Genomic DNA, 12,780 nt, shown 5'->3' on the forward strand with positions numbered 1-12,780 from the left:
GCTTCACCACCGGCTGGGCTGGACGAGGAGGGGGTGGCAGCCCCTGGCCATGGGCGCTGGGGTCACAGCATTGAGGTGAGCAAGGGAAGGGGTCTCGGAAGAGGTTGTGCGCTATCCATGAGAGGATCAGCCCCCCACGTACCACACGTGGTATTTTTTAATTAGGAAAAGGTTGCATTTTTTCTTTTTCTTCCCAAACTAGCATCCAGCTACCCTATAAGGTAGGAATGCCATTTTTGGCAGAACAGATAGATCTATTTTGTGGTTCTCTAATAAAACACTTCTTAATTTTATAGTATTTTAGTATTCCTCTTTCAATAAGTATCTCAGCCTGCCTTATACCTATTCACGCTATCTTCCTCTATAATCGTACTATCTCAGAACTTTAACTACCAAAGAGACAACTGAACACTGTCACCTGGGACCATAATTCATGCTGATTCACACTTGTGGCCCAGAGGCTTTTTCTCCCTGCACCCTCTTCTCCTGAGGTTTATTTTTATTCCTCAGGTATCCTAGTTTGAGGGCTCAGAGCTGATTTCATCCTGTTGCAGAGAGAACTGAGATGAAGTAGACAACATAGGATTAAGCCTGAGGTAATTCAAGTAAATGTGAAAGAACACTTCAGCTGATACCAAAAAATGCAAAGTAATTGCAAATAGAGTTTGTGTTTCTGAAGCACCATCCATAGCATTCTCCCACCTCCAGTGCATTTCATGGTGGCAGTAGGAGGTACGAAGGGTTGGTGTGCTCAGGGAACGCCGTGGAAACCCTCACTGCTGGTCTGCTTTATGGATCTCGTTTCCTGTTTGTCCTCAGTTCAGAAATTCAAGGTCATCTTTCTTCATGAGCCTCAATATCAGCAAAGGTGCAGTAGATGGGTTGGTTGAAATCTCAACTACATCCTTAGAAGTTACACAAGACCCTCCCAGTAACTCCTACCTGATCATTATTCACATGCAATAAATGCCATTCTCACAACCACTGATCTCGGCTCACAAATATTTACTTGGTGCAATTTACTTCAGCTGGACGGCAGTTATCCTTATCTCTAAAAACGACCACGATAAACTCATCCACAACTGGTGATTTTTTTTAAGTGGAAAAATACCTCCATTCTGAAACACAATGGTTCCAGCTAGATGCAAATAGCTATTCAGCCTGCCAAAACCAGAATGCAAATCATAAAACATTCACAATGAGGCTGTTTGCTACCTGAGTTACATTTATCCAAGAAACAGCACTCTACTGGCAGAGCATAGGGAAATGGAAAAAAGTGGAAAAACCATAATAAAACTTGACAGTAAGATCTTTAAAGATGTTTTATTCAACCCTCCCCTGTTCAGGGCATTTTTAGGATGAGGAAATAGGAAGTACAGAAATTAAAACTCCCTCTGTTTGCTGCTCTTGCAGTAAGTGACAGGATAAGATCAATGTTTGGAAAGAGACTGTATAAAGAGAATAGTCTCCATCAATCTCATCCCTTCCCTTGGTGAAAGTACTTAATTTACACTTTCTCAGCTGAGTAATTGCCTCTACTTTACACTTACAGTTCCTTTAGGAATGGTGTAATTAGTATTTGCCACAGAAACTTCAATAGGTCTGTATGTTGCTGAAGAAAGTTGCTCTTTAGTCTATATTCAGGATCTATGACAAGGGCACTCGCACACCGAGTAAAGACAAATGTTTCCACAGCAGGGAGGGCTACAGGCCAGCACGGAGCACAGGGTGGTGGAAACCCCTGAGGAGCAGCAGCTGCCCCTGTCAGAGGCAGGAAAGCATCCACTGGGCTCGTGCAGCCCTGCGGAGCTGGTGCTGTGCTTTCCACCTTCCAAATGGAGAAACCAGCTCCTCAATGTCACCATTTTAGCGGTGGGCTTGCAACAGGGCCCATTTCTGTGACGGCAGCGGCACCCGCATCCTCCCTGGGGCCACGAGCACTGCTGCTGCCCCAGAGAGCCACCAGTGAGAGGGCCTGGCCTCACACAGCACCCAGATAATCAGCAAAACGGCTGGTTCAGGAAAGCTCAGAGCAGGCAAAAAAGGAGAGTGGAAAAAAAATTCCCCAAACAAATGGCAATTTGTTTCAAACAATTCACTGGAGTCCCTGAGTGAAGATGCTAAGTAGATCATCTTAGCTGGCTGATGTGAAATACAGTGCAGTATTACATCTTGTTGTTTGTGCTTGTGTCTAACAACAGCAGGTTTTTAGATGCAGAGTTATTTCTGTCCCCGGGACGGGCAGAGCTCAGCACATACCCCAGGGCAGCCTCGCCGGGGACGGCACCTCTCCTGGGGACCAAGCCCCGTGTCAGCGAGAAGGGAAGCAGCGCGTGCTGGCCTCACAGAGTTGTACTGAAACACGGACGAAAAGCGAAGCACAAAAGGAGAAGGAGAATCAAAACACAAAATCAACCTTTCCGAGCACCAAAGTACTCCATGTTTTTTCCACTATTAGATTACATACGAGCCATCAGAGATTTGGGAGATGAAAATTCAGCTACATATAAAACCAAAGTGAGATACATAAAATATAAGTAACGAAGCCAAGTTTTTAACCAAAGGCATCAGGGATCCAACCACAGCTGAGTTCTGGTGCCAGGATACAGCTAATAGGAAGAACAAATGCAACAGCCATCTAACTCGGGCTGAATTTTTAGTGGCAGCAAATGTTTCTGTGAAGCCTCCTATACTTTTCTAAACTCTGGAGAAAAAGAAAGACTAAAAAAAAATATCTAGAATGTCCCTACAGTCACAAAAATGTAACTCCCAGTGACTTGGGAACCTAAATAAATGTATGTTTCCACAAAAAAAGCAATTAAGTTGAAATGTTAATAACCAACCATACTGACGATCTCAAAAAAGGAAAAACCCAAAATAAAGAAAATCCATCCCCATACACAGACTGATGAGAAAAACAGGAAAATTCAATTAACTGCAAAAACCCCAAGCAATCCGCTAACCCAGCTCCCCTCTCCCGGGCAGCCGCCGCTGGAAAGGCACGGCTGCTGCCAGCCCCTCGGGCCGCAAACATCTTCCCCGCGCACCGCGACCCTCCGCAATCACACAGCGCCCACGGAGCCCAAAACGCCCTCCCCGAGCTGCGAGCAGTGGCCTCTGCACCCCACGGCACCCTGCCGAGAGCTGGCCAAACAAAATCCGCACTCGCTCCTTCTGGGAGCCCCCGGGCAGGGCAGGGCAGGGGGCGGCCGGTGGCCTGGGAGCGCCTGCTCGTTTTGGGACAGGAGCGACTCGGCGCCGGCCTGAGGCCTGGCTCGCGTCGCACCCCGAAGAGCCGGACAGGACCCGAACCCTCTCTTGGGGCCATCCGTGTGCCGCCTCCAAGGAAAAGCCCAGCGGGACCCAGAGGCGCGGCATCCCCCCGCTGCCAGAGCGGCAGCCTCGTTGGGAAACAGCGAAACGGCCTCACGGGTCTTAAAAATTAGGGGATTGATGCGGTTTACATCATGCTGCTGATTCTTGAGGGGAGAAAATAAGTTATTTGGCAATTCTGGTAGATTATGCCATTTTCTTGTTAGAAATACATGCACGAAATTTATGTTTTCATTCTATATCTGAAGGCAAAATTAATTTTTCTTTCAAGTCTGACTAATATCTTCACTCACCCCCTATCACTGGCTCAGGAGTCACCAAAGAGACAGAAGATGTATGTGTTTTATTACTTGAAACATACGGATCTCCTCACATGAGTCACAACAGCATCAATTAAAGCAACAAAACAAGTGAAAATACAGCAGTCCCTAGGCACGAGCGCTGGCGCTAGCCGCGTCAAGAGAGATTCCTCATTTTTGGAGAACGTTCTGTAGTTCCTTTACAGCCTGTACGGATCTGCTTCCACCAACTATTCCTAATGGGAATGGTGGAGCGGATGGGATGCCTGGCCAGGCCCCGCTTGCCAGAGGCTGCGGGGTGATGCGCGTGGTGCCACGACACCGGCGCTCACTCCCAGGACGCACAGCAATTCCGTGGGCCAAACGGAGAACCAGCAGCCTCAGAGCTGCATTGTCCACAGCCAAACAGACAGTGCTGTGCTCCCAAAGGCTGTTTATTTTCATTTCTACTTCTACAATATTTAAAGGAAATTTTATAGAGAGAGAGATATAACTATGCAGCTTAGCTAAGGCAAAAATAGCATCCAGTGATTTCCAAGCCTGCTTCTGTAGGCTAGACAATTCACGCCTGACATGACATCCATGACATTTTGCTCCTATCCAACAGGCTTCCCAACCTAATCCAGACCGCAGCTAGACCTATCTCAGACAAGCAGTTCCCAGGAATCACAGACTGGAAATCACCCAAGGAGACTCTAAAATGTAGTAGGTAGCTCTGCTGCTCAACGCTTTCACCCCAATAGGCTTTCTTAAACCCTCTCATTGAAAATTTCAGGATGGTTCACCCATCTTTTCTTTTTGAGAGAAAAAAAAAAAGAAGGCAACTTAATTTTAAATAGATTGTTTTTAAGTTACATCAGAAAACAGGTTATTGCTTATTAGTCCTAACTCAGACCCATGTATTGTGCACAGCCTTGATGCACAGTTCATATCAGATTTTGTGGTATGTTGCAACAAATATAAAGGAAGAGCTTTGTGCTTAAGCTGCATGGTAATACTATGCAGTGTAAAATCTGACTGCAGATGAACTCAGTGCACCATGTAGGCAGATGTTTCTGCCGCTTGCATTTGCACAAAGCAGATAAAGGTCTTGCGGACAGATCCTCTTATTCAGGTCACACAAACTGGAAGGCTGGAATCAGTTCACTACTCCCCTAGGATAATCAACCAGTCACCCCTATTTGATTCAGCTTTGACATAACAAAAGGAGCTAGAAGTAAAATACAACAGGCATCTGTGAAGAGAAGGTAGGATGGAGGCAAGGCTTGGAGCACACTAACAATCTATTAAATCCTTTTGAAAGTCTACACTTCCTAATGGCATCCGTCTGGATGGTAAGTATGCTCAGCTAAAGTTTTCTCATTTCAAGGCATTGTATTCAAACACTGCTGCCTGGTGTACTCCTACAATGCAGTGAGGTTCTTCAGGTAAGACTGATTTCTAGAGCATTGTTTTGGTGAAATCAAGAAGTTAAGATCTGACTGAGATTATAGCTGCTACCACTGACCGGGAGGTCAACATTTACAATAAAAACATAAGTGGAAGTGAAAGAAAAAGAAAACGGCTACCATCTCCATTCATGGACCTCATACATCTTTTGTTTGGTAAACAGTCATGAGGTGCTGTTTGTGTTGGGACCTAGAGTCTCAGCTCCAAATCTGCTCTCCTCCTATCTCCCTTAAACTTCTTGAGTAGATGGACTAGGCAGCTCAAGATGTTTAAGGGCTACCTAGATAACCCAGGAAGAAATATCACTGTCTAGGGAGTAATCAGTATTCTCTACTCAGACTGCAAGTATTATACATCTGAGGCTCATGAGAACATTTTGTGCCACATCTTGAAAAGGGAGATATTACTCTTGATTTGATGAAAAATGAATTGGTAATACGAGCTGTGTATGTGCTAATTTATAGTGATGAAGTTTGCATTCATTACAGTAATGAGCATTGCATAAAGCATATAATCAACATTCACTGCAGATGTCAAGAGGAATCCAGAGGCAGAGAGGAAATATGTACACTTGCCACAGTTGATCATAAACACCATAAACTTCCAGCCCCCAAAAAACACAAAGCAAGAGACAGTCCTTTTTCTCCCTACTAGTCCTCAGGGTTATTTGAGTGTATCTAGCAAGTTCTTGTACTAACGAGCTTAGACAGCCTTCCAACCATAGGATAAATATTACAACAAGTGCTGTAAATATTTTCGTAGTAGAAGCACAACTGTTTCACTTCCTCCCCAGCAAAAGACAAAAGCTACAAATGTGATTACATTCAGTTGGTAACTGGATGATCCAAGCAGATAACTAATTAAATCCTTTTGTGCAGAGTAAGATGTTTCTCTAACATCACATTAGAAATTAAAAGCAAGTAATAGAAGGAAAAGGTCGGAGTTTAACAAATCATCACCTGAAATAAAGTTAAAATACCAGAAAACACCATCCACAGTCCGCAAAATCAAAGCAAGGTAGGCAATAGTGAAGTGTTATCTATTACGTCAAATGAAACACAAACCATCTTCTGAAAGAGATGAAAGAAGGTAACTGGAAGTTTGCTTGATTTCATGCCCATATGGAGCAATAAGAAGAAAAGAACAGTGGATACGCACCAACGTTATTATGAATAAATATCTCTAGACATCTACACTAGAAGTAGTTCTTACCTTCTGGTAATCTGGGGTTAGCGTGAATAGAGTTGGGGTCCCCATCTTCCTCAGGATGATAACGATAAAGCGTCTGTGACTGCTTTTGGGATGACTGACTACGGTGTTCCTTTAGAGCAACAGGAGGAGAGGTTGTTGCACTGAACTTTACCTTGGGGAAAGCATTTCCCTCGTCCGTTTCATGGGAAGCTTTTGACCAACTCGGCTCTGTTAAATTCACCTCTTTCAAGCCTAGATGCATGCTGTTCCCTGGGTCTTCTTTTCTGGCATGCTTTTTCATTTTAGAGTGTGGGGCTCTTTCTTGTTCATGCCTCTCTTTGTCCCCTTGCTTTCCCTTTGGTCTCCTCTCTAATTCCTCCAGGTGCTTGGGTGTCTCAGTGGTGGCTGTTGTGTGCTCCGGAGGAGCACTGGTGGTTACTGGTGCTTCTTTATGCGTTGCTTGCTGGAGGGATGCTACAGTGGTGCGGGGCACCCTCTTTCGCTCACTTCTTTCTGTGGCACTGCGAACTTCAGAGGGGACCTTAGGCACCGGTGTGGTGAGTGGCGCAGCCATTTCCTCGGTGTACGGATCGGCCGGAGCCAAAGCTGAAGGAGCAATGCTGGCTGGGAGGTAGTCATAATCCTCGCTTTGCTCTTGGCTGATGCTCTCTTGCTCTAGGTGGGATGAGTAACTCCTGTATTTTTTTGGAGACTCCACCTGGGTGTTGTCTCCTTCTGGTGCCTCCTGGTCGTAGCTGTACGGATCGTCGTAGTGCCTCTCCGGTTCATTATCTTCAGCATCTATTGGACTTGCAGTGTTTAAGGCGAACGTGTTACAGTCTGGAAGCTGGTAGCACATCAGCTCACCACCAGCGTTCGGGCAATGGCAAACCTTGCAGGGGGGCATGTGAAAGGTGTGCCCCGCTACATACTTCTGGCCCTCGTGGAGGCAACCTATTCTCCCACACTGAGGACACCCGTCAGCTGGCACCACCGCATCAATGCAGTTTGGGGGCAGCTCTGGGCACAGCATGAACTGGCAGCTGATCTTGCCCCCTCCCTTGGGGCACGAGCACTCAGTGCTTCCAAAGTCCACGAAGTAAGACTGCCCTTCAGGTACTTTGCCGTTGATAAAGCCCACGTTGACGCAGTCGTAGTACTGGTAGCCTTCACACGTGCAGCCGTGCTGCAGACACGTGGCACAGCACTCGCCAGGCTCCAGCACGTCCTCGATGCAGTTGTCCAGGGGCTGGCACTCTGCGCCCGTGCAGTCCCTCTGTGCACGGGAAAAGCCAGACCACAGCAGCACAAGGAGGATGGCATTCAAACAGCTCTGCTGCCAGCTCTGGTACCTATCCATAGTCTTCCCAAACAAATATAGCTCCGGTCCAAACTTGCACATTTGATGGGCTTTTTTTCCTAGAAGGCTGTAGATTCAGCTCCAAATCTGCAGTGTTTTCCCGAGTTACCTTTTCTCATAGATCCTAGAGTTATGAAAGAAAACTCTGTTAAAGACTATACTCAGCACATATCCTGTTAAACATTAGAGGTCTTTAAAAGTTGGGACAAAATCCAACATCTGGAAACCTAAGCACGAAATTAATCATAATGTCTTCCAAGCATTGTAGGCACTAAGTTTGGCGTTGCATGCTTTCCCCCCCACCCCCATTTTGAAAAAGAAAGAAAGAGAAAGAAAAAAAGGTTGTGACTGTTCTCTTTTGAATCTGTTCACAAATGTATATATATTTCAAGAAAAAGAAGGCCTTTATACTTCAACGCCTTTTTGTTAATTTTTCTAGCTAAAAAGAGAAAGATTTTTTGGCAGATAATAAGTAAATACACAGTTCTTCCTCTGCAGATGTACATTTAAGATAATTATTCTTTATGTTTCAATTACAAAGACCCAAATCTTAAAGATCTTTCTTAGACAAAACTTAGCCTTGAGATGTGAGAATTTGTCTGTACACATGTTAACTCAAAATAAGAGGAGGGTTTTTTCTGCTTTCTTCCCCCACTTAGCGATATTTGCCCTTCAGTCTTCAGCATTAACAGTGATTTTTTTGCCCCAGAGGTGCTAAAATAGAACTTCTTTGTATATTGCTGTTCCTGTGTGGTTAAACATCATATTAGCTATCCTGTAATACATATTAGAGGCCAGATCCTCAGCTCACAGAAGTTGGCACAGCTCCACACCAGGCCTGTAGCACACAGAGGGATCAACTGACTTCACTGGAGTTACAACTGTAAATGCAGTGGATGTTTATACCAACTGAGGATATGCCACCATTGGCAACCACTTCTTTTATTTTCGACACCACCAGTGAATACTTTATAGTGAATTACTACACTATGAACAGAATAAATAAATAAATAAATAAATATATAAATTAATTGGCATAATAACACTTTGTTAAAATGCGTTGAGGAAAAAGTTGTTTGATTTTTAATTACTAAACCCTTTGACCATAGAAAGTTTAAGAGTTAAAGTAAATCAGCTGTTGTCCTTTATATCAAAAGCATGCTCAAAAAGCTACACAATTAACATGGAAAAGTAGTTAAAACAGAAAAAAGTCTGCCTATAGAATTTTATAGAATTAGTGATCTGATTATTTTTCCAGAACCCCTCCCATCATCAAAAAAATAAAGACCCTAAAACATTTATCTAGGGGGTAAAATGTAGTCACATCACCAAGAACAATAAACCACACACGCAACAGGAATCCTGCCAAAAAATCCATTCAGAAAGATTACTTCTCCCATTCAAACTGGGCTTCCAACAAGTCTGCTTCGGCACTGCTGGAAAGCAGCCAGGCTGTGGGAAAAGCGTGCCTGTTCTGATAAGATATGGACAGACTGTGCTAAGAATTTCCACAGTTCTGCCCTGGAATTTGAATTACTTCAGTACATTGTACAGAGATATAATTCTTACAAATGTAGGTTTTTCTACTACTAATTTGAGTGTATTAGTTGAGTGTGCTAAAAGATACTGATTGAAGGAAAAATGTAATTGTCAGAAAGTATAATAATGGCTTGGAAGAATCTCACTTTTTCAGAGCTGCTCTCAAAACTACGGTATTTTGTATGAAGGAGAATTTTCATTATGTGGTGCTGAAATTAATTCTTCAAAATCCAGCCTGCGAATTAATCATTCATCCTACTTTCAGCAGCTTTTCCAGGTAATCCAAATCTGTAATTACTACATAGCTTTAGGTGCGAAATAATGAATGGAAGGACAATTAAAGCTTACAGAAGCTTCTTCTGTGAGGGTCCCACAGCAGGATTTTGTCACCATCCCCTCCCATTGGTACCTCCTGGCTTTAATGCTTCAGTGCACCTAAGTCCCTTGGTCAAACTTGGTGCTTGCCAGAGCACTGCTGGCGGCAGCTGAGCTCAGCTCTGCCCTGGCCCGCGCCTCCCTCTCCTGCATCAGTGCTTCCCAGGCTCAGAAAGCCCCAGGACCCCGATGTGGGCCATTTGGGCGTCACAGCCCCAGGTCTGAGTGCACGGAGGCAGGGCACAGCATTGCCTCGGTAATCAGCTCCCGTGGGTCACAGAAAAGGCAAGCTTGTGCGCATCGCCCACTTTATATCCAAACGGCAACGGCTCACAGTCAACTACTGCTGTCCTGGTGCAGCACAGCCCATCGAGTCAATGTGACAATGGGAGCAGGACACCCCTGTGAACGGTGTTTGCCTGCCCTGCTCATACGTTCAGGTTTCCCCAAAACAAGCACTCACTTCTCAGGCATGAACTTGAACGCCCAGCAGGAAACCCCCCATTACCTCGTCTCCTGAAGCAAGCAGCGGAAAGCCAGTCATAATTGATATCTAGCATGCCTAGAAGTTCAAGCACAGCTGAGGGTTTATCATGGGACAGTCCTGTTTTCGTGAAAGGAGCTGCTTGACTGCCCTCCCTTGTACAGTTACCTCCTCCCCTCCTCATCTGCACCCACTTTCGGTCCAAGGGTTTGTTTGCTTGTCCAGGTCACCTCCAGTTTTTCCTCTGGTGCTCTCCTTGCTCCCTTGCCTCTCACCCACGGAGAGGTTCAGAGAGCTCGTGGCTCCTCTCCCACAGCAAGCCCTGTCCCTGCTCCCCACCTCTCATGCTTTCTGCTCAATGCCTTATTCAGTCCTTCTGTAACCTTTCTCTTTTGATCATTTCCACATCCCTCAACACTTGGTTTCTCGAGCTACCAACCTCAAACTGATAAGGCTGAAACCCTTATAAACCCTTCTTCTGTCGATAACACCACAATCTTCCCTATCCTCAGGCTCACTTTCCTTCATCAGAGGCTGCTTGTTTCTGGTGTAATGATTCCAACAGAAGTCTCTCTTTCTATTCCTTGAAACCATTGCATTTTCCCTGTGCTTTCTCCATCTGTTCCCCACACCCATCGCTCCCACCCATCCCCACCCCCCCTCCCATAAACTTGCATATCAAAGAAACAGTCTCTACTTCAGGCACAGAGAAAAACAGCTTTGAGTGAAGCGCGCAGACACGACTATCGAGCCCTACTGAGAAAACGCAACCCTCCAAACAGAGTGTGTGTGCTCTTGCCAGCCCACGCAGCTGATGCGCAACTGCCTCTGGATCTCTGCCCTTCCCCACTGCTGAAACGATGCTCTAGAGACAGCAGCTAATTACTTGGTAATGGCATCAAAAGCTGGAGCTGTGAAATAAAGGTGTCTATACCAAGAGGGTAAAAAAATGCACTATCTCTGGAGGATGGGGGATTTTCATACCAGTAGATATTACTGCAATAATTTGTTTCCATTAACTATTTTCATGCTTTCTTTAATGTCCTTTTACGCAACTGGGACAATACGCAAGGGCTTCACCTAAATGACAATCAGGTCTTTTCAGTCTCAATTCTGTCCTTCACCCACTGTTATCAATGTCATTGACTTTCGCTGCTCAGTTGGGCGAGATGTCACAACAAATTAAGCACACCTAAAATAAAGGTCTTTCATAGTCTCTGTTGAAAGCTTTACAGAGCTCTACAGCAAGATAACCCAAGTGACACCCCAGTCCTCATGCATTGCTTCATGACCCAGAAGACTTCAATTTATGTCCTTTGTGCAGTTTCCTAACCTGCTGTGCTGCATATCCTGATCTCCTTTGGTTCAAGTGCTAACCCTATTGGCTTTAGTGGAGTTGTACTGGGCCACTATTAAAGTAGCTGTTGCTGGTCCTGTGCACACAGTGCGTCCTGAGAAAGCATGAGTGCCCACGCAAGGGAGGGCCAATGCTCTGGACTGGGACTAAGTCCCTCAAAGTCAACAGAAGTAAACCTGGGAGGTAAATCAGCAGTAAAGAGAGGATGGTCAGACCACAAAGGAGTTCCTTATTCCTCTATTCCTTCTTTAAAAATGATTCCTAGGAAAGGCAATGCAAAGACACCTTATGGAAAACCAGCTTAAAAAAAGTAAGAGTCCAAATGAACATGAACTACAGGCACACATCTTCATAGAAAAGGAAATGAGAATGCTTCACATTGCAGATGAAACCAGTATCTGTGTGACAGGACATCCAAGGCTCACAGCAAATACCATCAAAATTATAACTAACACTGGCTGAAAAACATCATATTCCTGTCTCCTGGCAGGGGAAGTGGGTAGAACAAAACAAGATTTCAAAATGCTTACTTCAATTCAATTTAGGGCCAAAAAGTTATAAATTCTGACATTTTTTGCAAAACAATATACTCAGAGTGATTTACTTCAATCAAAGCCATAACATAAAGTCGAAAGGAAGAATGTTGACTTGATTAAAACAGTTCAGCTGTATTACTTGAAAATGTTGATGAAACCAGTGTGTTCCCACAGAAGATCTAGACATTTTAAATGTGCAACTTCTTTAAATTAAGAGGAGTATTTTATTGGGAGATTCTTTTTCCAGATGGTTTCACTTCAGTGCTGAACCAGAAAGCTTATTCTAGGTAAGCAGAGGTGACAGGAGGCGCTTTCCTTCAAAGACTTCACACGAACACCATCTTTCTGTGTGACGGTTGCCCCAGAGAAGGCAGAACAACTGCAGAAGGTGTGCACGTATGGAAGAGATACTGCAGGACCAAGAGCATTCTTTCAAATGTTCATGGAATAAAGAGAGACAGCCATTTATAAACAAAAAGCAATAAATAGAATAAATTCAGCCCACTGCAGAGGACAACACCTGCATGAGAACCTGCTGACCTCCAGCTTTGAAGATGTACCTGCGATTTAATCTGCTGCAGATCCCTACAAACAGGTTTAGATAGAACAATTCTTTTCTCTATCCTAATTCTCAATTCCTCACTATATTGCCCTTTTCAAGGATGGTAAAAATAGAAATGCTGTTTTGATATACATCTTCTCCTTTTGAACAATGTGCAGGGCCAGATGCAAGCCTGATGTGAAAGCAGAAGGTGGCAGACAGCTGTGTGATCCCTCCTGTGCCATGTACTGGGAGCACACTCTCTGCTGGGTGCAGCTGTGGGGGTTAGCCACTTAGTTCATCCATTAATCTACGC

At 44.6% G+C, this 12,780-nt stretch overlaps 1 protein-coding gene across 2 annotated transcripts in view; it reads right to left on the reverse strand.

The window, feature by feature from the left end:
* Positions 1–12,780, reverse strand: part of FBLN2 (fibulin 2) — a 109,274-nt gene that overhangs the window by 73,267 nt on the left and 23,227 nt on the right. For both annotated transcript variants that reach the window (XM_052778413.1, XM_052778415.1), the window contains exon 2: positions 6,294–7,756. In XM_052778413.1, coding sequence (XP_052634373.1) covers positions 6,294–7,674 — 1,381 coding nt within the window. In that variant the 5' untranslated portion in view covers positions 7,675–7,756. The remainder of the gene's footprint in view (positions 1–6,293; positions 7,757–12,780) is intronic.

This window comes from Harpia harpyja, chromosome Z (assembly GCF_026419915.1).
Source record: "Harpia harpyja isolate bHarHar1 chromosome Z, bHarHar1 primary haplotype, whole genome shotgun sequence".
NCBI lineage: Eukaryota > Metazoa > Chordata > Aves > Accipitriformes > Accipitridae > Harpia > Harpia harpyja.